General features: G+C 45.0%; 1 protein-coding gene across 1 annotated transcript in view; it reads right to left on the bottom strand.

The window, feature by feature from the left end:
• IPO4 (importin 4) overlaps positions 1 to 26,748 on the bottom strand; it is a 3,494,625-nt gene that overhangs the window by 1,744,384 nt on the left and 1,723,493 nt on the right. The window contains exons 14-15 of the mRNA XM_085624107.1: positions 23,499 to 23,628; positions 16,164 to 16,280 (exon numbers count right to left, since the gene is read on the bottom strand). Coding sequence (XP_085480233.1) covers positions 16,164 to 16,280; positions 23,499 to 23,628 — 247 coding nt within the window. The remainder of the gene's footprint in view (positions 1 to 16,163; positions 16,281 to 23,498; positions 23,629 to 26,748) is intronic.

Below are 26,748 nucleotides of genomic sequence, written 5' to 3'. Positions count from 1 at the left end.
TTTGTAATCCAAATTGTCGCGTTTAAATTTTCTTAATTTTCTTTCGTTGATCTCTTTAGTGTAGTCATCCAGTTGTTTATTAAGATCTGCTAAGGTAGCATTCCAATCTGTGTCTGACATTTTGTTGGAGACTTCTTGCCGAAGTTCATCAAGTTCTTTATTGAGGTCTTCAAGTAGTATAGATAATTCTTCCACAATAAGTAGTATTAAATCCAAGGAGCATTTGTTAAGGATCGCTTCCCATTTTTCAGAAAAGCGTGAGTTGTTTTTACACAGGGTCGACTTTAGGGCAATTCTGAGTCCTCTTGGAATTCGCTGAACTTTATGGTATCGTATGAGAGTACTAGCGTGTAGTTTTTGGTTAATTGCTCGTTTAGATGTGTATAATAGTTGTTTGATGTTTGATTGAATGGATGTGGTACTGGTGCTGGGTCCTGTAGTGTCCTCGAATAGTGCATAGATACGTTGAGTTTCTTCGTTAGTATACATAAATGTATTCGTTCTCCGGTCGGAGATATTTTCTGATTCATCCATCGGGGTAATGGTGCGCTTTCTGTGTTACTCAGGAAACGGGGTAATACACAATAAGAAAAGAGCAGAAATGGGCGCACTCCGTGTTTTAAACAAAGTAGTTGAGTTGATCAGGTCGCAGGTGCAAAACGAGTATGTCCCCCTGGGTTGGGACTAATGAAAATAGGATAAGCACACTCCTGGAAAGGGAGGGTGTCACTCGTTGCACTCATAAGAGAGAATCAATTCTCCTTGTCCAAAGATTTAGTTCCAAACACTGAAACGGTGATTCAAAGTCAATTAAATTTATTTATGAAGTTCATCCAAAGATGTAGAATTATCATCATTCTATCAATCTTGACTCATATATCAAATATTCAAATATTCATTGATCAAATGCCCAATGCATTTCGGGCCGTTCGAGCCCTTCATCAGGGGAGGCACTGTGGAGGAGACAAGGGAGCAGCACTCATTTATCACGTTATACATAGGTTTAAATATGCATGACAGATTAAAACATGACTTGTGTAACAAGGTGCGGTGAACAATAAAGTTATTTAAATCGAAAGTAAAAGAAACTGGTAGTGCTGGTGAACGTGTTCAAATAACAGCGGGTTTCCATTGTGTTGCAAACCACCGGGTGTGTTGGCGTTAGTGAATGAATTCAAATAGTACAGCTGGCTCTGAAACGCGTGGTGAGATTAAGGAGGGTCTTCATAACGAACAAACATGCTATGTTCGAAGGTGGGGATGCTAAGTGGGTGTGAGTTACGGAGGTCATGGAGTGAATCTCCATTAAGTTACAGATCGTAGATCGCTAGGGTAAAAAATGGGTTAGTAGGGAGCTTTCGTCAAGCAGTATCAGCGCGAATGGAAAAGCGTTCACTTACGTTCGAATTTTAGAATCAGAGTCCCATCACTTAGCAAGACGGCGCTCACGAGTGCTGCGGCAGTAGTGAGGTTAGTGAATCGTAATCATGTGATCAGGGCACGTGACCATTTAAAAGAGAGTAAATTGCACGTGTGCGTGAACTACGGCGGTGGTGGACATAGAAAACAGATTTGTAGTTCGTGAAACGGACGGAGGAAATTAAATCACCTGAGTGAGCAAGAGGAGTCCCTGGAAGTGCTGGGGAAATGTAAAAATAAGTGAACGAAGAGTGAGTGAGTAGTATGAAAACACAATGTATCTCGTAGAGAGAAACTTGTAATGAGTAGAATTAAAAGGAAACCTTGTCGCATTCAGAAAATTAAGAAGATGTAAAATAAGTGAACAGTGAATTCCAGAGGTACATTTTATATACAATCATCAGCTTATCAATGTAGGAGGTCAGATTACAAGTAACAGCCTAAATCATAACGTTCATTCAAACCCTTGGGCTGGGTGGAATTCAGTTTGTGGATCCAATAAATTTCTCTCTGTAACAGGAATCTGTTATTATCTCGTCCTTTCAATATAGGAACCTGTTCAAGGATCAGGAAACGGAGTTGACATATGTTGTGATGATGTTCTTTGAAGTGAGTCGCAATTGGTGATTTAGCCTGTTGCGTTCTTATGTTGCTTTTATGTTCGTTTATTCGAATGCGGATTTTTCTTTCGGTTTTGCCCACGTATGCAAGGCCACATGGGCATTTCAGTAGGTAAATGACATTTTGGCTGTTGCAGGTAGCAGTGACTCTGAGCTTAATGGGGTAACCATGTAGTGGATGTTGGATTGTGGTTCCCTTAATGATGCAATTGCAGTTTCCACAATTGAGACAGGGTTGAGTACCTTTGTAAGGACTTGTAGTAGAATCCCGAGGTTTGGAAAGGATTTGTTTAAGATTGCGTGATCGCTGATACGCAAATCTAGGAGGTGTTTCAAAAATGTTGTTGAAGTCCGCCTCAGTGCTTAACATGGGCCAGTATCTCAATATGGTTTTGGTTTTTTTGATGGTAAAACTCTCGGTAGAGTATTTGGACACAAATGTCATTCTCTGTGGTGTAGACATCGGTCGTTTGGGTTGAAGAAGTGTTTGTCGGGAGAGTCTGTCTGTCTTCAGTACTGCTTTTTCCAGAATGTCACTCGGATATTTACGTTGTTTGAATTTAGAAATACACATGGTTTTACTTGACTCATACAGTTCATTGGTACTGGAAATCCTTTTTAGTCGAAGCAGTTGTGAATATGGCAGGTGATTTTTGAGTGATGGCTGGTGAAAACTGTGAAAGTGAAGAAGGTTATTGCGATCTGTTGGTTTTGTGTACACTTGAGTGGTAAGATTGCCTTGTTGGATGGTAACACGGGTGTCCAGAAAAGTTATAGATTCTGTATTAGTAAGATGAGTAAATTCAATGCGTTGGTCGATGGTATTAAGCGTGGTAATAAGAGATTCCAGTTGTTGAATTGGACCATTCCACAAAAGAAAAATATCATCTATGTACCTTTTATAGAGGATCAGGTGTTCAGTCCAGTCGTTATTGGTTAAGATGTTGTCCAATTCGAATCTGTGCATGTAGAGATTTGCGTACGATGGGGCAGCGCAATTTCCCATGGAAGTGCCTGAGCATTGGATGTAGAAAGTGTTGGACCATTCGAAGTAGCTGTGATACAGAGTGAAGTGCATCAGTTCCATGAGGAACACTTTAAGATCATTAGGTTTGTCTGTGTTGATCAAAAAAGATTCAATAGCTTCAATCCCTTTGTCATGTGGAATGGAGGTGTAAAGTGATTTCACGTCGATTGTACATAAGATGGTATCTGTAGTTATCAATCCGCGGATGGATTCCAAGATGTTAAGAAAATCAGTAGTGTCCTTTATGTAGGTAGTCATGGATTGTACTGAAGCCTGAAGATGTTTATCTAAATATTTTCCGATAGGTTCATGGAGTGAATTGATGGTAGAAACAATGGGTCTGAACGGAGGTTTTGTGGCATGCTTATGGATCTTAGGCAGCATGTAAATGTAGGGAGTAGATGGATTAGTTTTGATAAGATATTTTTTATCTTCTTCAGAAATAGTCCCTTGTTCAAGAGCGGTGTTGATGATGGTTTTAAGAATGTCAAGAAAGTTATTTGTGGGGTCCGTAGGTACGGGCATATATGTTCGTGCGTCCTTGACATGTTCATCCACACTTTCAACATAGAAGGTAGTATCCATGATTACTAGTGCCCCTCCTTTGTCAGCTTGACGTATGGTAATTTCAGACCTGTTGGCTAAAGTATTTAGAATTTGTTCTTCTTTTTTTGTGATGTTTTTGAATTTGTTTTTCTTGTGGTAACCAATTTTTTGGAGCTCTTTTAAGACGATTGTCTCGAAAGCGTCAAGTACTTTATGGCTGGTCGGTGCGTTGTAGGTGCTTTTATTCCGAAGTCCTAACAAGGTGTTTTGTCTTGGAATATCTGGCAATTTTAGTATATTGTTAAAATGGTGTTTGAGTCTGAGTACACGCAAGAACTTAAAGAGGCTGATTTCAGTCTCCAATGCGTTTGAATGGTAGGTGGGAACGAAGGAAGTTCCTTTTTGTAGAGTCATAATTTCAAATTGGGTAAGATCATAGCTAGAGATGTTGATCACAAGATTTTCTGGCTGCGTGTATTCTTCGCTACCGATTTTGTGTGAGTTTTTCCTCCTGGATCTTCTAGTGGTCTGGTGCCTGCCCCTAAAAAATGCGGTTGTCTTGGTGCACTGGTGGTAGGTTCCTCATTGGCTGCTGATTGTAGATCTCCTGTTTCTGCTGGTCTTTCTTTTGGCTGTGAGGTTGAGAAAGTTCTGGGAGCCCTGTCCCTGGAAGAAGAATCATCAGAGGACGTTGCGTCTGTCTCAGATCTTTGTCCGGTTTGTTTGCGTTGATGTCTTTTGTAGGCATAAGCCTCGGCCCAAGTATATACCTCTCCTAATTTGTAATCCAAATTGTCGCGTTTAAATTTTCTTAATTTTCTTTCGTTGATCTCTTTAGTGTAGTCATCCAGTTGTTTATTAAGATCTGCTAAGGTAGCATTCCAATCTGTGTCTGACATTTTGTTGGAGACTTCTTGCCGAAGTTCATCAAGTTCTTTATTGAGGTCTTCAAGTAGTATAGATAATTCTTCCACAATAAGTAGTATTAAATCCAAGGAGCATTTGTTAAGGATCGCTTCCCATTTTTCAGAAAAGCGTGAGTTGTTTTTACACAGGGTCGACTTTAGGGCAATTCTGAGTCCTCTTGGAATTCGCTGAACTTTATGGTATCGTATGAGAGTACTAGCGTGTAGTTTTTGGTTAATTGCTCGTTTAGATGTGTATAATAGTTGTTTGATGTTTGATTGAATGGATGTGGTACTGGTGCTGGGTCCTGTAGTGTCCTCGAATAGTGCATAGATACGTTGAGTTTCTTCGTTAGTATACATAAATGTATTCGTTCTCCGGTCGGAGATATTTTCTGATTCATCCATCGGGGTAATGGTGCGCTTTCTGTGTTACTCAGGAAACGGGGTAATACACAATAAGAAAAGAGCAGAAATGGGCGCACTCCGTGTTTTAAACAAAGTAGTTGAGTTGATCAGGTCGCAGGTGCAAAACGAGTATGTCCCCCTGGGTTGGGACTAATGAAAATAGGATAAGCACACTCCTGGAAAGGGAGGGTGTCACTCGTTGCACTCATAAGAGAGAATCAATTCTCCTTGTCCAAAGATTTAGTTCCAAACACTGAAACGGTGATTCAAAGTCAATTAAATTTATTTATGAAGTTCATCCAAAGATGTAGAATTATCATCATTCTATCAATCTTGACTCATATATCAAATATTCAAATATTCATTGATCAAATGCCCAATGCATTTCGGGCCGTTCGAGCCCTTCATCAGGGGAGGCACTGTGGAGGAGACAAGGGAGCAGCACTCATTTATCACGTTATACATAGGTTTAAATATGCATGACAGATTAAAACATGACTTGTGTAACAAGGTGCGGTGAACAATAAAGTTATTTAAATCGAAAGTAAAAGAAACTGGTAGTGCTGGTGAACGTGTTCAAATAACAGCGGGTTTCCATTGTGTTGCAAACCACCGGGTGTGTTGGCGTTAGTGAATGAATTCAAATAGTACAGCTGGCTCTGAAACGCGTGGTGAGATTAAGGAGGGTCTTCATAACGAACAAACATGCTATGTTCGAAGGTGGGGATGCTAAGTGAGTGTGAGTTACGGAGGTCATGGAGTGAATCTCCATTAAGTTACAGATCGTAGATCGCTAGGGTAAAAAATGGGTTAGTAGGGAGCTTTCGTCAAGCAGTATCAGCGCGAATGGAAAAGCGTTCACTTACGTTCGAATCTTAGAATCAGAGTCCCATCACTTACTAGCCGAAAAATATGGGGCAAAAATTATATCATATGCAGATGATACGCAACTGCTTTTTTCACCTGTGGGAAGGATGAGGTGACAGATAGTGCTACTGAGGCGGAAGCCGGGAGCGGGTGATTATTTTTAACATTTTAAAGTGTTTTAACCTTATTGTGATAACGTGTACCTGAAACAGTTGAATCTTGCATTCCGCGGTGTTGGCGCCATCCCAGGGAAGCCCCTCGCTCCTGGACACGCCCACCGACGCTCGGCCACGCCCCCTCCCTCACTATTTAATTCGCGCCGCTGCACAGCGCGTATTGGTGACAGATAGTGCTCCTGAGGCGGAAGCCGGGAGCGGGTGATTATTTTTAACATTTTAAAGTGTTTTAACCTTATTGTGATAACGTGTACCTGAAACAGTTGAATCTTGCATTCCGCGGTGTTGGCGCCATCCCAGGGAAGCCCCTCGCTCCTGGACACGCCCACCGACGCTCGGCCACGCCCCCTCCCTCACTATTTAATTCGCGCCGCTGCACAGCGCGTATTGGTGACAGATAGTGCTCCTGAGGCGGAAGCCGGGAGCGGGTGATTATTTTTAACATTTTAAAGTGTTTTAACCTTATTGTGATAACGTGTACCTGAAACAGTTGAATCTTGCATTCCGCGGTGTTGGCGCCATCCCAGGGAAGCCCCTCGCTCCTGGACACGCCCACCGACGCTCGGCCACGCCCCCTCCCTCACTATTTAATTCGCGCCGCTGCACAGCACGTATTGGTGACAGATAGTGCTCCTGAGGCGGAAGCCGGGAGCGGGTGATTATTTTTAACATTTTAAAGTGTTTTAACCTTATTGTGATAACGTGTACCTGAAACAGTTGAATCTTGCATTCCGCGGTGTTGGCGCCATCCCAGGGAAGCCCCTCGCTCCTGGACACGCCCACCGACGCTCGGCCACGCCCCCTCCCTCACTATTTAATTCGCGCCGCTGCACAGCGCGTATTGGTGACAGTTAGTGCTCCTGAGGCGGAAGCCGGGAGCGGGTGATTATTTTTAACATTTTAAAGTGTTTTAACCTTATTGTGATAATGTGTACCTGAAACAGTTGAATCTTGCATTCCGCGGTGTTGGCGCCATCCCAGGGAAGCCCCTCGCTCCTGGACACGCCCACCGACGCTCGGCCACGCCCCCTCCTACTCACCATAAGTGATGTGTTATCAACGACCGCGCAGCGGGCGCGCCAAAGGCAAGCCCGTCTGCGCCCGTCCGCGACCATACGGGACCCGGGGCCATAAACCCTGGCCTCCATATCACCCAGGTAAGGACTTACAGTCCATCGAAACTCCACAGTATTGGAACTACAGCTGTGATACGCTGCACCCACAGATTCCCACCTGATAAACTTGCTCCCCGCTGCCCGTCCTGTAAACACCCCCTCAACACCAAAATCTCCGCAGACACAACCCAGAAATTTTGTATGTTTCTGTTGAACTGTAGGTCCCTTCCGAAACACAGCACAGAAATTGCCTTACTGTTAGAAGAACGGAAACCGGACGCCATCTTCCTGACGGAGACATGGCTCACCCCCCACTCTGAGCCGTACCTAGTCACAGCTTTACCCCCTGGCTATCAAATCCATAGGCTAGATCGGTCGGAAGGGAGAGGAGGAGGCCTGGCTATCATACTAAAGGATCAGTATCGTTGTCGTACTACCTCAGAAGCAATTCCTGAGTGTGAAAGTCTTGCATTCACTATCGACTTCTCCTCAAATATCTCCTTCTCAGGCACCCTGATATATCGCCCCCCAGAGCCGGCAAAAATGTTCCATAGACTTCTCCCGAACATTATAGCCGAACGTATTATGTCAACAGCCAACCATACTCTTCTGGGAGACCTTAATTTTCACTTTGATAGCCCCACAGACCACACTGCTTTGGAACTAACAGATGACCTAGCAGCATTGCAATTGAATCAGCATGTCTCAGCCCCGACCCATGAAAAGGGCCACCTTCTAGACCCGATCTTTAGCAATTGCACGGAGTTGCGGGTCAGTCAACCCACTGCTCTGCCCTGGACTGATCACTACTTAATACCTTTCACCTGGTTTACCGATAAAGCCCCTTGGTCCACCCCCCAACCCAAAGTCACAAGGAACTGGGCGAAATTACCCACCAAGGCTTGGATAAGCAACTTAGAATCCACTTGCCCACCTCAGTCCACAGACCCCAACATAGCAAACCAGGAATATGAGGGTTGGATCAAAAAATCTTTGGACGCCACCCTACCCTTTCAGAAATCCATACCGAAAAGACTGCATAAATCAGCCCCTTGGCTCTCAGATACCTTAAGAGCAAAAAAACGTTTATGTAGGAAACATGAGAGAGCATGGCGCCTAGACTTTCTACCTGAGAAAAAGTCCCAATACAAGGAGGCAATAAAGGCTTATAAAGATGAGATTAGGACAGCGCAAACCACCTATTTTTCGGCTAAAATTATGGAAGCTAAATCCAAACCAAAGGAAATCTTCCACTTGGTAAAAAACCTAACAAAAGTGAACAACTCAGCTCTATCCTTAGCTAAAACACAAGCACAATGTAATGAGCTAGCGGACTTCTTCCATAAAAAGGTTACTAAGATCTACTCCTCCTTTCCAACAGTAGATACAACCCCAATAACAAATATCCAGGCACCACTGAAACACAGAACTCTCCCAGACCAACCTACCCTAGAACATTTTCTTCCCTTAGATCTGGATACCCTTAACCTTCTGGCTCGGCAAATCAAATCTGGCTCCCCACTCGACCCAGCTCCACCAGATGTTATGATGCAGGCTAGCCAGGTCACCATACCCGTGGTATTGGAGCTACTAAACTCCTCCATTTTATCATGTACTGTGCCCATAGGATGGAAGAGAGCTATGGTACGGGCTCTGCTTAAAAAGCCCAATTTAGACCCGGAAGATCACGCCAATTACCGCCCAATTTCTCTGCTCCCCTGGGCAAGCAAAATTCTTGAGAAACATGTAAACATCCAGTTAATAAAATTTCTTGAAAACCACTCGTTACTGGATGTTTCTCAGACAGGGTTTAGACCTAGGCATGGCACCGAAACCGCACTGTTAGCGGTTATCGAAGAGTCGCGGAGGATACTGGATCAAGGTGGTTCAGTGGCAGTGATCCTCCTTGATCTAAGTGCGGCATTCGACGCGGTCAGCTATTCCACTCTGCTGAACCGTTTATCAAAGATCGGAATAACAGGAAATGCACTTAGGTGGCTCAATTCCTTTTTGAGCAACAGAACATTTCAAATCTTTGATGGTGACACAGTGTCAACCAGCAAATCACTGAGCTGCGGGGTGCCACAAGGGTCCTCTCTGAGCCCTGCATTGTTCAACGTATATATGAAGCCGCTGGCTGGGATCGTCCAACCGTTTGGTATCAAGATCATATCATACGCAGATGACACCCAGCTAGTGGTGTCTCTGGCGCAGGAGGGTAACAGGCACATAACAACAGGCCTTATGAAATGCCTACAGAATGTTAAGGAATGGATGACAGCCTCCTCCTTAAAACTCAACGGGGACAAAACGGAGCTTATGCTCCTGGGCCCACCTTCACCAGTGCCTTTTAGCTCCCTCTGGCCGTCCTGTCTAGGTCCTCCCTGTAGGAAGGTGGATATCTGACTATGGTTACCCCCAACTTTTTGCCTAGTGTCTAGCTGGTTTTTCGACTTAGTTGGCCTGAGATCCTGCCATTCAGGGTCTCAGGCTGTCTGCTCTCTCTTTAAAATGGACCCCATGTACCCTAGGTACATAACCAATTGGTAAGGATCACCTTATTGGACCCTGTACAGTGTACCCTAGGTACCCAGGGCATAGGTGTACCCTAGGCCTCCCAGGGGCTGCAGCATGTATTATGCCACCCCTGGTCTGGCCTTCCAATCAGACACAACTGGCTGATCACTCAGCTGGGGCAAGGCCGTGTAATCACCCCTTGCTTAGGTGTAGTATTCATATACCTAACTTACATATAGACACATGTGTACCTATCAGTCACTCCTATGGCAGGCCTTAACAATCCTGGAGGCAGAGTGCTTGGTAACTTGTGAGATGGTGCTCTAGCATGCGCTGAGCCTGTCTGCAGCTTTCGGAACCTTGTCCTTATAGCTGTTCTATGATATAGCCTACCATATACTCTTAAAGTGCCTTATAATCTTAGACGGTTATGGTGACTATGGTTTGGCTTTATCGAAACATGTCGTGTAAGGTGTCTAACACTGTGGAATAATACCCCCATGCCATTTCTGGACATGAGAATATTATACCCCCCTTCTAGAGGGAAAGACATGTTAAAATCATACTTCAACTGTTAGCCTCTGACCAAAGCCTCAGCATCACAAAATGGATGCTGCTGCCACGACACAAGTCTGACCTCCTGCAGCTGGGAGTGATCCCAGCCAGGGAGGCCTGGACAATAGGTTTCCTGCTTGGGGAGGTGCTAGCACCTCCCCAGACAGCCTTTAGTGTATTGGGGCAGGGTGGGCTGAAAGGAATGAGACATGCCTGGGGCACACAAGGTGTTCCTTGCATAGTCCAGTTCAAACCGGCGCTGGGGCACTCCAGCCCCAGCTCTGGCGCGAAACTGGACAAAGGGAAGTGGGTGTAACCACCCCCTCCCAGGTCCCAGCCATAAGGCGTGACCTAGCAGGTATCCCAGCCCCCCAGATTAGTATAAGAGTGGGAGTTGGGCCTCAAGACTTTAGATTATCCTGAACCTGCAAAACTGAACAGAAACTCTGGACCTTCGACATTCGACGAAAGAAGAAGACTGAAGAATCTCCCTTGTAGCCAAGGAGTGGCTACCCTGTGCAAACAGGCACCATCAAGAGACTACCCTTTGCTTTGCCCACGTTCTACGAGGAACCGACTGCAGAGCCCGACCAGAGCCTTGACTTCCAGACTTCTCCGACCCTGATCCACATCCACAGCAAAGCTGAGATCCGTGGAGGCGACGAGCGACGTGGGACCGGCTACCTGGAAAAAGTGGCTAGTAACTTCAAGCGCAGCTTCTGAGGCACCCTCGAAGTTGTGCACCGGGGATTGAGAAGCCCCAACCCCAAGCACCATCTGCACCGAAGATCAGCCCCCCACACTCCACGAATCCTGCGTGGGGCCCTTCTGCATTTTCCTGCTTGCCGCGTCTGTCCGGTTGCTTGCCCGCTGGCTGGTGGCCTTTGTGACGACGCTCCCTGAAATCTTCTGCGCTGGTTTGGCTCCTCCAGACTGGCTCCCGCTTCTCTGCAAAGAGGAAGCACCCCAGACCTTCCTGGTCTGCACCAGAAGCAAGTCCTCAGTTCTTCGTGGGTTCCGCTTGCCAAGGCTTGGTGAGTCCTAGTCCAACTTCGACGCCGCCGACAGCAAGAGCCTTCGTGGGACAGCTCGCCTCCTGGTCCTGGTCGTCCTCGACGCTTCCTGGTCCTCCTGGCTGCAGCGACAAGCTTCACCTTCACCTGCAATCTTCACGACATCGCCTGGTTCCTTCCTGGTTCCACGTGGTCACTGGCTAGTGACCTTGACTCTGTCCCTTCTGCTTGCAGGTTTCCTCTCTTCTTGATCCCAGCCTTGGGATCCACCGGACACTCTTCACTGACTGCCTGTCAGCATCTTTCTTCAGGCATCCATAGGAGTCGACGACGAAAACGACGCATCTTCACCCCTATGCACCCGCAGCCTGTGGGCTAGGTAACTTGGGTACTCCGGTGCTCATCAGGATAGTTGCTATCCTAGTGTCTAGTTTTCAAGTCTCAACTTCCTAGCTACTCCGGAAGTGTCCTAAATCTACCGTTTTCTAAACTGTACTATTGCTATTGACTTTTATGCATTACGCGTGAGTGTTTCCACTCTGCACACGAATCCCGTGGGCCTCCCACTTCCTAACTAACGCTAGTGTAGTGTAGCCCCAGCGATTCCCTAGGCCTAGGCCTATTCTATTTCCGTGACAGTGGTTCTTATACCACTTACTTAGTATATGGTTTGCGTGGCCCCTAGGGCCTAACTGTATTACTTACCTGTGTGACTTAATGTATGCTTAAATAAGACTGTGTTGTACTTACCTCTAATCTCATAAAGAGTGCTGAGGGTTTGACTAGAATAAATACACTTTATTTTATATATATATCTGTTGTGGTGTCCTTTCATTTGGTATTCAAGGGATTATATATGGTATCACAGCTGGCTTCACATGCCATTCAGAGTTTAGCCTAAGACTGCTCTTGTCCATGCTACCACTAGGATAGCTGGTCTATAAGGTTGACTTTACAACCAATCACCATAAGGGTATTTGGACTGATATAAGGTGTACACTAGAACTAGTGTCATCATACATCAGGCCAACTTCTCACACCGTAGAATATCTTGGAGAGTGACCATCCGGAAAGAGAGTTTGATGAGATAGGTGTTGAGCTCCCTTAGGTCTAGTATAGGACGCCATGTATCTTCCGTCTTTCGAACCAGGAAGAACCTGGAATAAAACCCGTTGCCCCTTTGCGAAAGAGGTACGGGCTCTATCGCCCCCTTGATGAAAAGTTGGTGGGCTTCGAGATGCAACAGTCGGAGATGTTTTGATGGACGGGCGTCCGGAGCTCTTGTTGGAGGAAGATCTTGGAACTCCAACGTATGGCCACTCTGAACAATATTTAAGACCCACCGGTCCGATGTTAAAAGAACCCAGCTGTCCAGACAAAAAGAGATCCTGCCCCCAACCGGTGTTCTTGGTAGTGGAGGAACAGTAGCCAGAGCCAGGAGGCCGCTATTGCCTCTTGGCGTTGTCTCGTCCCTGACGATTCTGACGTCCTCTCTGGGACTGCCGAGAGAAAGACGCCGAATGACCTTGGCGTTGGCTGGAGTATTGACCTTTATCGGACTGTCCTGATTGTGTGGAATACTGACGTTGGTTTCCTCTGTAATTAGAAAACCCTCGACCACGTGCTCCTCTGAATGGCACCTTGCGATAATTCAAAGACCCCAAGGACTTAGCTGTGTCCGTGTCCTTCTTTATGCTTTGGAGGGCGTCATCCACATGCTTACCAAAAAGCATCTCCCCGTCAAAGGGAAGGTCTAAGATCTTATTCTGGACCTCCTGGCGAAACCAGGTCGCCTTCAACCAGCCTTGACGGCGCAAGACCGCTGACCCTGCCAAAGCCCTGAAAGCAGTAGAGGCTATGTCCATCGCACAGTCAATGACTTCCGAAGAGCATCTTTCCCCTTCCATCAGAACCTGCTTGGCTTCCTCCTGACTCGACTCTGGTAGCTGGTCCATAAACGGCTCCATGTCGCACCACATCTGGCGGTCGTACCTGCCTAGAATAGCCAGAGAATTAGCCGCACGCACCAACAAGCTGGCCATGGTGGAGAATCTTTTTCCCACATTGTCCAGCCTCCTGCCTTCTGCCTTCTTTATCCGGAGGCGTGGTTAACGGAGTGGACGGATTCTTTGACTTGCTCTGTGCAGCCTGAGATATTACGGAATCCGGCTTAGGTTGTCCTAGGAGACATGCAGGACTGCCCTCAGGGGCCTTGTATTTCTTCTCCAGCCGGGGAAGAACCGGGATGACCGTCGCAGGGTTCTGCATCGTCTTAATTCCCTCATCCTAGACATGTTCTATGATGGGAATTGATCTGACCAACTTCCTATATTGTGCTTTAAAGTCATATAGGAAACAGTCGGACTGCTCCACTGTAAGGGGCAGACCAAACCTCTTGGATGCCCGTTCCATTAAATTATGGAAACCACCAATATCTGCTGGAGGCGATATATTTGTCTCCCGGCCCACAGCATCCGGATCCTGCATACCAGTGTCATCCGGGTCCCCATCCGGATCCCCTGGATCAGTAAGGGGGATCACCTGCCCCTCATCGTCCTCATCTGTATCCAAATCTTGTGCGTCTTGATTGGCAGGTTCCGAATATGAAGGCTGAGGAACCACTAACGGTACCACCGTTGAAGTGGTACGAGGTATATCCTTAGGCAGAGGTGGCAAGTCCATTGCCATGTCTCGCGGTACCACAGACGTAGAAGGACGCACCGGTGTGAGGTCTGGTAATGACGGAAAACGAGCTTTATAGTCTTGCAGCATCATTTGCAAATCCGTCACTAAAGCCACTGGCAAGGCTATCATATCCTGCCTCAGAGAGCGGGGGTGTACTTCCTGTGAAAAGCTTTGTCGCCCCTCCTGCACCTCTGGACCATAAAAGTCCTCAGTATCCGTGTCCTGCTGTTTCACATTCAGGTCTGAAGGGCTGAATGGCGTCCCCATACTGCCCATCCTCTTCCTCCTCCTCCGAGTCATCGAGAAGCATGGATGGTGGCAAAGGCGTGACCCGCCTAGGGGAAGTCATGTCCGGCGTAATTTTTAACCTCTGGATGGCAAATCCCGAATTCTTCGTCGTCGACGGTCCCGTCGACGGTCCCGTCGACGGAGCCGTTGGCAAAGGGATTCCATGCGTCGACGAACTCGACGACGACATCGTCGACTGCAGGGTAACTGTCGTCGACGGGGCGAGAATTGTCGTCGACGATGAGGACGTCGACGATACCGGAATGGTCGTCGACGGTAAGGTCGTCGACGGAGTCTTCTTCTTCGTCGACGGAGCATGTTTCATCGTCGACGGGGCAACCGTCGACGGTCTCGTCGACGAACTCGTCGTCATCAACATCGACGAACTCGTCGTCGTCATCGTCGATGTGGTCTTCATCGTCGACACCGCCGTCAAAGACGAGAAAGAAGCCGTCGTAGACAATGAAGTAGATATCGTCGACGGTCCCGTCGACGACCCCATGGAAACAGTCTTAACTATGGAGATCGTCGTCAACGTACCTGCTTTAGCCAGCGTCGACGGGCGCTGTTTCTTCACTGGAACTGTCTGAGGAGTTCCTGCAGCATGTTTCTTCACAGGTTTCTCCTTTTGGGACGGAGGAGAAGATGTTGCAACCTCCTTCATGTCCCTAAGGGCTACGTCCACACCAGCAGCCCGTCCCTGCCTCTCCTTTACACTTCCGTGAGGAGATTTCATGGGACCAGCCTCCTCAGACCTTTCAGAGATCCCGTGAGGGGCTTTGAGAGGGGGTTCCGCAGAGGTGGAGGGAGATGACCTACCCCTCTTCCTTGATCTCCTGGAGGAGGTACCAGAGATTGAATCCTCCTCATCCGAAGAGAGAACCTCCGTCCTGGTCTTTAGCTTCTGCAGCCACGTCAGCAACCGACCCTCTCTGTCTCTCAAGGTTTTGGTAGAGAAGGTCCGACAAATTTTACAGTCTGTGGCCTTGTGTTCCGGGTATAGGCAGTATATGCAGTTTTCATGCTTATCTTCCACAAACAGTCTCTTCTTCCCACAAGAAGCACAAGGTCTGAATAAGGCTTTCTTCTCCTTTTCTGACATTATGTCACAAAAGATGGCAAATAAAGATGTCTAATAGTAAAGTTCTGAGAAACTGAGCAGAGCTCAGTGGAGACTCCCTAGCACAACGTGCGGTAGAAAAATCTAAGGCTCTGAGCTCTCTCAGGAAGGTTCCAGAGGGTGAGGCTGTGCTGATTGGTCCTGGCAAAAGTTTGGGCTCTTTTACACAAAGAGGGTGATATACTACAAAAGGAGATGAGGCCTAGGCCTATTTTTCTCTTTTGTTTCTATGGTTATGATATATATATATTTTTGTTTACCGAGGCTCCCATTCTGACGACGGGGAATGATACAAAGCATGAGAATCTATGAAAGTTCCAATACTGGGGTAACTCCCAACTATGCGGTTTCTAATTCAACTCTGAGTTTGTGCTTCTTCACACCAAGCACTCCTAAACTATACTGCCTACCAGTATGGATGACACGTGACTCCTACTCTTTTAGTCCTTTCGCTTATGTAACATTTCCTATATACTGATTTACACAAGTATGATTGATTGTCTGTGTAATGTGTCTGTGATGCAAAGTGCTCGGACATACTTTACTGGTATGAGTAGCACTATATAAGAAATTCAATGCATCTGAGAGAGAGTGGCTATGGAGACTTGGTCACTGTTAAAGGGTGCTAGTGAGAGAATCCGTGGTGGAGGTGGTCATTGGGGGCGCCAACTAAAATTGTCGCACTGGGCGCCACCAGCGCTAAAGCCGGCCCTGTATACTTTTCTTACTAAGGAATAGGTATAATCGGTGAAAATGTAAGTATGCACTGTGACCGCTCTACAAGGTCAGTCAACAAATCATCAAGAGTTCAGAAATCACAAAACACAGGAAATGACGTTGTCTTTCTCGTCAAACCATTATATGATTATTAAAATACAGGGGTGGTCATGGTGATGCCATACCAATTGCTCCAATGGCGCTGACTGATAGTTCCTTGGCACGGTGTGTCCCATCTGGGGAGCGCAGTGTATTTAAAATTCGATCCATTAACGTAGGAAGATATTGGGCAATCTTGGGACCTAAGTAAGAAATATTTTACAATAAGATTGGAACAGAGACTCATTAGAAATACAGCAGAAAATCCTTAGACACATCAAATACGAGCAGCACAGACTAAAGGACATGAATGTAACAGCAACAAAGAGGGATACACACCTGGGAACAGGACATAGCGAGTTAACTTGAAAAACAAAAGAAATACATAACTGTGCAAAATACGAATCAAAAGCATGGAAAAATTACTTGATCATATGTCTCCTTTATGGAAATCTTCATTGAAGTCATGCATTTAATTGCCCACGCGCGGAATTTCAAATTTTTAAAAAAATGTCTACATATCTATAATAAATTGATAAAAACGAAATAAATAGTTTAGTATCCTATCCACATGATAATTTGTCCAACTTACATTTATTTGTTTAAAAATAAAAAATAAAAAGCGGAAAAGTCAGGGACCGGAAACATCTTTTAAAACATAAAATGAAAGAACATAGGATAATGTAGCCATTTAGGCACCAGCCTCAAAAAAGTGAAACAACACTGCTCATTTAAAGGAGCTATCAATACCAAGTTGGCCTCATGACCTACATTGACAGCTACATTCAATTGCTTTTAATGGATCTCAGTATCTCAGCTATACTGGTAACAACGTTAAGACATTTTCACCAGGGAGGAGGTTGTGCTACTTACCATTTCAATGAAAAGTTTGATGAAGGAAAACAAGACAAGTAGTAACATTTCCTTCACCAACTACAAATTCTTTTTATAATGGGTTCTCCTAAAGCTATGAGAAGTTAACCTCCAATGAGATGGAGCTTTAGGGGTGAAAAGATCTTTTAAGAGTCAGTGATCTCTTAACTAGCCTGTAGATAGCATTAGGTTTGGAAGAGAAAACTGGAGTGGTACTGGCGATGGACTCCTCCTTTGGTTGGTTTGGGAGGGTACTGTTAAGGCTACTAACTACGAAGACAGGAACAATTTATCTGGATGGAGAACAGGCCACAAATAGTCTATACCTGATGCGGAAGGAAGTCACCTACAAACATGTTTCTTGTGCCTCAACAGCAAGAAATAGTGCGACAATGACTGCTTAAATGTTGAAGAGTACTTTGACATCTGATTCCCTAGACAAAGATTCTTCCTCATTTCCGAGCAGTACTTCAACGTATATTCAGTCCTTGGATGGGTATCTATTCAATGTGATTTCTCAGATGTCTTTTTCAGAATGATCTTTAGAGGAGGCTCAAGCAATTTCCGCAGAAGGTCATTCTTCCACCATAAGATTCTTGGCCCATCCAAGTATCCTCTCGTCTCCCATGTAAACTGAGATTTTCTCGCCACTGATGTGTGCTACCTGAGATTTTAGAGGAAAAATAATAAACGTTCATATACGTCCATATACTCTTATAAGATGGAAAATAGACCACGCAAGTCATATTCATTATGAAAATGAGTTGCTTACCTGTGACTACAGTATTGGTATCTTTCATAGATTCACATGATTGAATCATCTCAGTCGTCGTAGTGGGAGTCCCACGGCATACATATAAATACAGTACATAATACTACAATAGGCTACAATGCAAAGAACAGTCACTGCAATAACCTATCCATTTTCTTTTGTAAAAAAGAACCAAACTTAGGTAGCAGCCAACCAGGCATCGGCACCCTCTAGAACAATCCCAAGAGAGACTAGGTTCCTCAGATTTTCAGGCACATGTGTGAAACTTTATACCCTGAGGAAATAAGGGCAGCCTCTCAGGGGAGGAGGGTGGGTCGCATGTCAATCTATGAAAGATACCAATACTGGAGAACCATAGTTACAGGTAAGTAACTCATTTTCTTCTCCAGTATTGGATCTTTCATAGATTCACATGCTTGAATCAAGAGTGGTTAGCAGTTGCATAGAAGTACTCTAGTAAAGACAGATCTACCCTTAGAGGGTGGTGGGTAATACTATACATGCAAATAATGAAGCATATACAAGACATCATGCAGTAAAGAACCACCACTATAGATATATATATATTGTAAACAATGTGCCTTGCGCATAGGAGGTCACTAGACATCGCCTTAGTGAAATGCAGCATGCTTACTTAGTCCATCTTTAATTATTTCATGTCGACGCGTTTCAGGATACCAAATCCATTCTTCATGGGCAACAGGCAAGTAATGAAAAGCGCACCACGTTTCACTTTTCTTGATTTTATTAATCTGTTAGTATGCACGCCCCCAGTGGGTGTGTACAATTGCCTTCTGGGACATTGAGTCCCATGGTGCGATAAAATTATATCCTTTGGTAAGGTCATTAATCTTGCTTGCATTTTAAAAAACATTATCAACCTTCGTAGGTAATGAGACCAAGACGACAAGCTCAATTAGCATATGGCGCTGTACTGTTCAAGCTTTAGGAAGTCCAAAATTGCAGTCTCGCAGGCTGGTTTCCTTTCTCCCCAGCCTGCGATGGTGCTCCTCCCCACGGCTGGCTACCGTGTAAAATCTTGTAAACAATGTGCCTTGCGCATAGGAGGTCACTCGACATCGCCTTAGTGAAATGCAGCCTGCTTACTTAGTCCATCTTTAATTATTTCATGCAGACGCGTTTCAGGATACCAAATCCCTTCTTCATAGGCAACAGGCAAGTAATGAAAAGCGCACCACGTTTCACTTTCCTTGATTTTATTCATCTGTTAGTATGCACGCCTCCAGTGGGCGTGTAGAATTGCCTTCTGGGACATTGAGTCCTGTGGTGCGATAAAATTATATCCTTTGGTAAGGTCATTAATCTTGCTTGCATTTTAAAAAACATTATTAACATTCGTAGGTAATGAGACCAAGACGACAGGCTCAATTAGCATATGGCGCTGTACTGTTCAAGTTTTAGGATGTCCCAAACTGCAGTCTCGCAGGCTGATTTTCATTACTTGCCTGTTGCCCATGAAGAAGGGATTTGGTATCCTGAAACGCGTCGGCATGAAAATTATATCCTTTGGTAAGGTCATTAATCTTGCTTGCATTTTAAAAAACATTATTAACGTTCGTAGGTAATGAGACCAAGACGACAGGCTCAATTAGCATATGGCGCTGTACTGTTCAAGTTTTAGGAAGTCCCAAACTGCAGTCTCGCAGGCTGATTTTCATTACTTGCCTGTTGCCCATGAAGAAGGGATTTGGTATCCTGAAACGCGTCGGCATGAAATAATTAAAGATGGTATCCAATGTTGCTCCTAAAAACGTTATCCAATGAGGAGTTAGAACGGATTTTTTAAGATTGACTGCCAGCCCCAGAGAGCGGAAAAGCTGTAGGCAGGAGATGACTTCTGAGGCCTGTTGAAGAGAAGCAGCTTTCACTAACCAATCGTCGAGATATGGGAAGATCTGTAGGCCTTTTAATCGTATGTATGCTGCTACGGGAGCAAGACACTTGGTGAAGACCCGAGGAGGTGAACAAAGGCCAAAGGGAAGTACCTGGAACTGATAGTGCGCACCTGGCACAGAGAAACGGAGACATTTTTGATGCTTACGATGAAAAGGGATATGGAAATATGCGTCGTGCAAATCCAGGCTTGCCAGGAAATCTGAATGGTTCAGAATCTGTAATATCTCCTGGAGAGTTACCATGAGAAAGGATTTCTTCTGTAGGTATTTGTTGAGTTTTCTGAGGTCTAGAATGGGAAGCCATTCTCCAGACTTCTTCTTTACCAGGAAAGAAATGGGAGTAGAAGCCTCTGTCTCTCAGAGTGTGGCACACATTCTATTGCTCCCTTTTGAAGCACAATTAATGCTTCCTTTTTTAGCAATTGAAGATGGGGTGGTATTGGTTTTTGAGGCGTATGAGGAGAGGGTGTTGAGGTAAACTCTAGGGTATGACTTTTTTTTATTATATCCAGGACCCATTTGTTATTTTCTGCCATTGGTGTAGGCAACAAGAAGGGGGAATTTTCTTTAATGGAGTAATCAAGGGAAGAGCAGCAGACAGCGAGGCCTAGTCATTGCTTTCTGACAATCTCTGGATTTAATTTGTTGCTTCTGCCTAGGTTGTCTTGTGTAAGCAGCTTGCAGTAACACACAGTATTGCTGTTGATACTGGTACAAAGGTCGAAAAGAGGTGCAAGTCTGAGGCTGCTATTTCTGGTAATCACCTAGAAAAGAAAATGCCCCTCTGCCAAGTGCTCCTCGAAAGGGGGTCTTTCTATATTGGAGCGTGCCCAAAGCTTTAGCTGTGTCTGTGTCAGTTTTATTGGCTTCTGAAGCATCATCAATATGTTTGCCAAAAAGTGTCTCACCATCAAATGGCATGTCCAAAATTTTGCTTTGCACCTCAGGGGGGGAACATTGTTGCCTTCAGCCAACACAGACGCCTAAGAACAGCCACTCCAGCAAGCTGGTGAAATGCTAAGGAACCCACGTCCATAGATGCATCAATTTCTGATGCAGACCTTTCTCCTTCTAGAAAGATCATTCTTGCTTCTGGAATTTTATCGTCCGGAAGGAGCTCTATGAAATAAGCGATGTCGGACCACATCTGGTGGTCGTATGTAGCTAAAATCGCCTGGGCGTTAGCAGCATGAACTGAAGCACCTGAAATGGTTGTAAATCATTAACCAATCTTATCGAGGAGCCTTCCCTCCTTATCAGGCGGTGCAATAATGGGCGCTAAATGGTTTCTTGATCTCCGTTGGGCAGCTTCTGAGATAACTGAATCCGTCTTAGGATGTCCTACCAGACAAGCTGGAGCATCATAGGGAGCTTTATATTTTGTCAATCCTTGGCAAAACTGAGATAACTGAGGCGGGTGTCCTCATCACTTTTATACCTTCCTCCCATATGTGATCTACAATGGGTATAGATCTCACCGTCTTTCTGGATTAATCCTGGAAACCAGAGAGAAAACAATCAGATTGCTTGACTGTCAAAGACAATTGAAATGGGAAGCTGCTCTTTCTATCAGCGTGTGGAAGCAAATTTCTTCTGGTGGAGACTGCACAGTTTGAGGAGAAGGAGAAACATGTTTTGATATAACATAGTCCTCCCATTCATCACCTATTTGCCCATCTTTCTAAGGTTGACACTCCTCAATTTCTCCGTCATCATCAGAAGTGTCCTGATGTTCTTGTGGCAAAACAGTATCCCCCGCAGGGGAAGCCCTAGACAAAGGATCAGACATACGTGGAGGAGAAGATAGTGGCAAAGAGACATGCGGTGGTGGAGGTGGAGGAACAGCTGCTGAAGGAAAACGTGTGCGGTAGTCATGCAACAAGTCTTGAAGGTCCTGAACCAAAGCCACAGGAAGGTGGACAATAGGCTCATTAGCAGGCTCCATAGATTGTATTTTTGCATGTGGAGGGCGATATTCTTCCTGATAGTAACCTTCATATTCATCATCTTCATCTTGATATTTTACATGAAGCTGAGAGGGACTGTGAGCAGGGCCAAACATCCCATCAGCACCAGATTCTTCTAAAATGTTGAAGGTGGCATAGGTGAGACTACTGCAGGAGTCTGCAAAAAATGCCTCGTCAACGGTGTCGTCGATGAGAACGTAGTCGACGGATACATAGGAGTGAGTTGCAACGTCGACGGATGCTTACGACCAGACGCGGGATACAGCTTCGTCAGCATCATCGATGATAGCTCAGTCTGTGTTGTTGACGAGGACGCTGAGTTGACAAGGAGGTCATCGGCGGTATCGAAGCCATCACCGTCACTGAAAGCGTCAATGGCGTGGCCGTCAACGATAACGTTGCCCTATCCATCATCGACGATGTAGATTTTTTCGACGATGAGATAGGTGAAACATGTCCAGAATGTGATTTTAGTGTTGACAGTGACGGACAGCGATATAAGCTTTCTTGAGACTGTTATTTTCATGGATGTTTCTGAAGAATCTTTTTCCTTTTTATGGCTTTTCTTTTGTGTAGGAAAATAATGCTTTCCTTTTAGTGAGGTGCCTGCATCTTCCCGACAAGACTTTTTAGAAGCCTTTTTCTTGGAAACTTTAGGAGATTTAAGAGAGCTTTCTCTCCTTTAGGATGTTTCCTGAGAAGCCTGTGAGGTAGAGCTCTCCTCTTCCTCTAAGACAACGTCAGATTTATGTTTCAGTCTCTGTAGCCAAATCAACAACCTACCCTCAGTCCTTAAGGGTTTTGGTTGAAAAAGTCCTACAAATTTTGCAGTCTTTTACCTTATGTTGAGGTAAAGTCAGGAAATACAGTTTTTATGTGGATCCTCAGCACGCAGTCTCTTCTTACCACATGATCCACATGGCCTGATGAGACCTTTCTTTGAAGAATCCAACGTTTTGAGTAAAAATCTAGAAGTTTGAAGAGAAAAACTGAGCAGAGCTCAGGGAGATTCCCTTTCACATGACGTGCGGTAAAAAAATCTGAGGAACCTAGCCTCTCTTAGGATTGTTCAAGAGGGTGCCGACCCCTGATTGGTTGCTAATGAAGTTTGGTTCTTTTTTTACAAAAGAAAAACGATAGGCTATTGCAGCGACTGTTCATTGCATTATAGCCTATTGTAGTTTTATCTACTGCTTTTATATCAATACCGTGAGACTCCCACTACGACGACGGAGATGATTCAAGCATGTGAATCTATGAAATATCCAAAACCGGAGAACTTCTGTTTATTTACTACCACATTAGGGACACTTAAAGTGAGACATTTTTAAATGAAACAGCAACACATCTAATCAGGATACACGGGTGAACAGCTCCCAAATACAAAAGTTATCCAGTGGCATTGAGAAAAACATTAGGTTTGTATACAAAGTTCTTTATAAAAATCAGTGACAGGCAAAGTCAGGGTTAATGGATCTTGTTAACAGGAACTGTCAAAAAAAAAAAAGACTAGTGTTAACTGTCACTGCAGGGCCTGACAAGCTACCTTTGAGAAGTGTGGCTTTTTGTTATTAGAGGCATGTCTGATATTATCTAAATTTGCATAATATGCACCGTCACATCTCTTCCTGTTTACATACTCTGCCACCCTGTACCAAGGGCCTAGCTTGAGCCATATAAAAACAATAAATTACATCTTTTTCTTTACTTTTTCCTCTAAAATGTTTTGTTAAATGTTTGTCAGTAGTTTTTCCGGGATCGGCGCATGGGAGAAACTATTCACTGCTTAGGACTTCCAGGATACAGTTTGACGAAGTGCCACAAGTTTGCTTGGCCTTTCCATGGTTTATTTTGCTTCTCTTTCTCCTCCATTGAATGCAGAAGCAGCCTCACCTAAATTTTCCACAAAATTCTCCAGTGCATAGTATGCCTTAGGGAGGTGTCCTGAGCGAGACTGTTCCAAGACCGCCAAGTAGTTCAGAAGAAGTGGCATAATTTCATCAGAAAATGTTATGATATCCGGCTAATAAAAGAGATAAAAACACAGTTTATCTGTTAGATATAATAAGCGGTCATTTTAGGCAAACATATGAATACTGGTCAATCACTAGCAAATTATCGCCTATTTTACAGGGGTGAGCTTGTCCAAAAAAATAGAAAATATATTAAAGTCTGAAATAGACATGCAACAAAAGAAAGACAAAGCTTACTTACATAGAACTGTGGCTATCCGGTATCAGTATCATTCATAGATTCACAGGCTTGAATCAACCTCATCACTTAGATAGGAGTCTCACAATAGACAGAGTGAGCAGCGCAATGTTAAACATACCCTGAAAACTTAACATGGCCTTATTATTCACCTATTCACATCATTTAAAAAGAACAAAAAGTCAACCAACTAGAAACAAGCTCAAAGCACCCCAACTCCCCCCCCCTGCCCCCCCCCCCCCCCGAGATCACCACACCTAAATTTTGTTGCGCAAGTGTGAGAAGTAATGGATAGCTGAGCCCGGACTGGGGAGGAAGAGGGATCCCATGTGGATCTGCAAAAGCCTGGAGAACTACAGTTAAAGTCAGGTAACCTTTTACTCCTCCAGTATTGGATCTTGCATAAATTCACAAGCTTCAGTACCAACTTGAAGTGAATGGCGGGTAAATAAATTCAAATGCCTCAACTCAATGAATGAGATGACATAGAACCGCCTGTCCTACTGAAGCACCCTACTGAGTATACGTGTGTCTGGTCTTCTAGGTTCTCGTCTGCAAAAGAAACTCTAAAGAAGGCAGTTGATGTGGACACACTGCTTGGAGAATGCACCATTACATTCCATTGTAAATGACAACCAGCTTATTATGACAGTACACTATGGCTGCTGACACCTAGCAAGAGAGACAGTTTGTCCTTATTTGTGAGAACCATAATCTACAAGTAGTTAGTCAGACTTCTTGAAATGCTTAGTTTTGTCCAAATGGCATTTTAGTCATTTTTTAACATCTGGGGTATAAAGTGCTCTTTATGCTACATTCTTGAAAAACGTTTTAAGAACCACTGCTTCAATTAAATAAATGGATGATGGAACTTTTGGGATAAAATTACACTTTGTCCTTACATTGGTTCCATCATCACTAAATTGCAAGGAAGGTTCCATAACTGACAATGCTTGAATTTCACTTACTCATCTTGCGGAATTTAAGACAAAATTAAAGCAACTTTCCAAGAGATATTTTAAACCGCTTTGTGTATTGGTTTAAAGTTATTTCTAACAAGTTGAAAGTGGAAGCAGTACTGTATAAGTATCCATGGCAATGCTAGACCTCTCAGTGGTGGAAAGGCCTTAAAAGCCCTTCAAGAAATTCTTTCGTGAGTCTATTGGACCAGGCGCAAGGTTGCTCCGCTATCCTTCTAAAGTGAGAAACTACCGCTAATTGGATCTTGACAGATACATGGCTAAGGCTTAAGCATGATAAAGCAAAAATATAAGGTTAAATCTGGTGTAGAGTGAAAAACAGATGCAGTCTGTGGTGACTGCACCAAATACAGATGTTCCATATATTTTATAAGCAGAGAGTGCCTTACTTTTGGATAATATTTGTCTGCACTCATCAGGAATGTCTAAGAGGTGAACTTCGTTGCATCCAGAAGCCAAGATGAGTTTAGGAGTAAGCTGTGGGTCAGGAGTAAGCGCTGGGTTGAGGAATAAGCCATGATCTTACTGCTGAAATCTCCTGAGGCACAGCCGGGAGAAGGGACCCCTTGCACCATTTTAAACTTGTGTGTTTCATTTCTGTTTTTAACAGCTTAATCATTGCACCTTACTCCTCGCACAGCGGAAAACGCTGCCGAGGGCGGGGGTTTGTTTGTATTGCTGAGGCACAATTGGCTGGAACAGGAAGCCACGCCCACCAACCGTAGCCACGCCCCTTTTCTGCCAATACGCACGCTGAACACGAGCGCTGCGTCTTACTGCTGAAATCTCCTGAGGCACAGCCGGGAGAAGGGACCCCTTGCACCATTTTAAACTTGTGTGTTTCATTTCTGTTTTTAACAGCTTAATCATTGCACCTTACTCCTCGCACAGCGGAAAACGCTGCCGAGGGCGGGGGTTTGTTTGTATTGCTGAGGCACAATTGGCTGGAACAGGAAGCCACGCCCACCAACCGTAGCCACGCCCCTTTTCTGCCAATACGCGCGCTGAACACGAGCGCTGCGTCTTACTGCTGAAATCTCCTGAGGCACAGCCGGGAGAAGGGACCCCTTGCACCATTTTAAACTTGTGTGTTTCATTTCTGTTTTTAACAGCTTAATCATTGCACCTTACTCCTCGCACAGCGGAAAACGCTGCCGAGGGCGGGGGTTTGTTTGTATTGCTGAGGCACAATTGGCTGGAACAGGAAGCCACGCCCACCAACCGTAGCCACGCCCCTTTTCACTGCTCACTTCATCCCAATGTAAGATGTGTCCTTACAGGAAGCGCAGCGGACGAGCGCAGCGGGCGCGACGATTGCGCGCCGAAGGCGCGCTTAAGGCAAGCTCGTCTGCGCTCGTCCGCGCCGAGACCGGGCCTAGGGCATCCCCCTCTGCCCGAGCTCTCCCGCTCCACAAGGCAAACAGATACAGTAGAGAAACACTCATGCTACTAAACCCTTTGGCAGGCAGAGCTAACTGCCCTCGTCTAAGTCCCCACTTTGAGTCCGAGGCCAATAGTTTATGTCCCAACTGCCTAGGGCGCCTGCCTCATATCAATCCCCTCCCACTAGTTTTACATTCGAACCCCGAGCAGAACACAGGATATAGGCACTTTCTGCCAACACACGCCGTCCCCAAACAGACCATTAAGGGAGAACTAGTAAGTGGACTATTAAACGTCAGATCCCTGCCGAAACACGCCACTGAAATACAGCTTTTGGTCGAGTCCAACTATCTGGACATTTTATTTCTGACTGAGACATGGACGGCTGCGGGAATGGAATTAGAGCTAGGGCCGGCCTGCCCGCCAGGATACAAGATCATTCATAAACCTAGGACCATAGGACGAGGAGGAGGAATAGGGATCATCTTTAAAGAGGAGCTAAATATTGCTACCTTAGATGTCGACACGGTCTCATGTACTGAAATACTTGGGATATCGATCAGACATGA

This window comes from Triturus cristatus, chromosome 1_1 (genome assembly GCF_964204655.1).
Source record: "Triturus cristatus chromosome 1_1, aTriCri1.1, whole genome shotgun sequence".
In the NCBI taxonomy this organism is placed as follows: Eukaryota; Metazoa; Chordata; class Amphibia; order Caudata; family Salamandridae; genus Triturus; species Triturus cristatus.
This window is presented reverse-complemented; position numbering and strand designations above follow the sequence as displayed.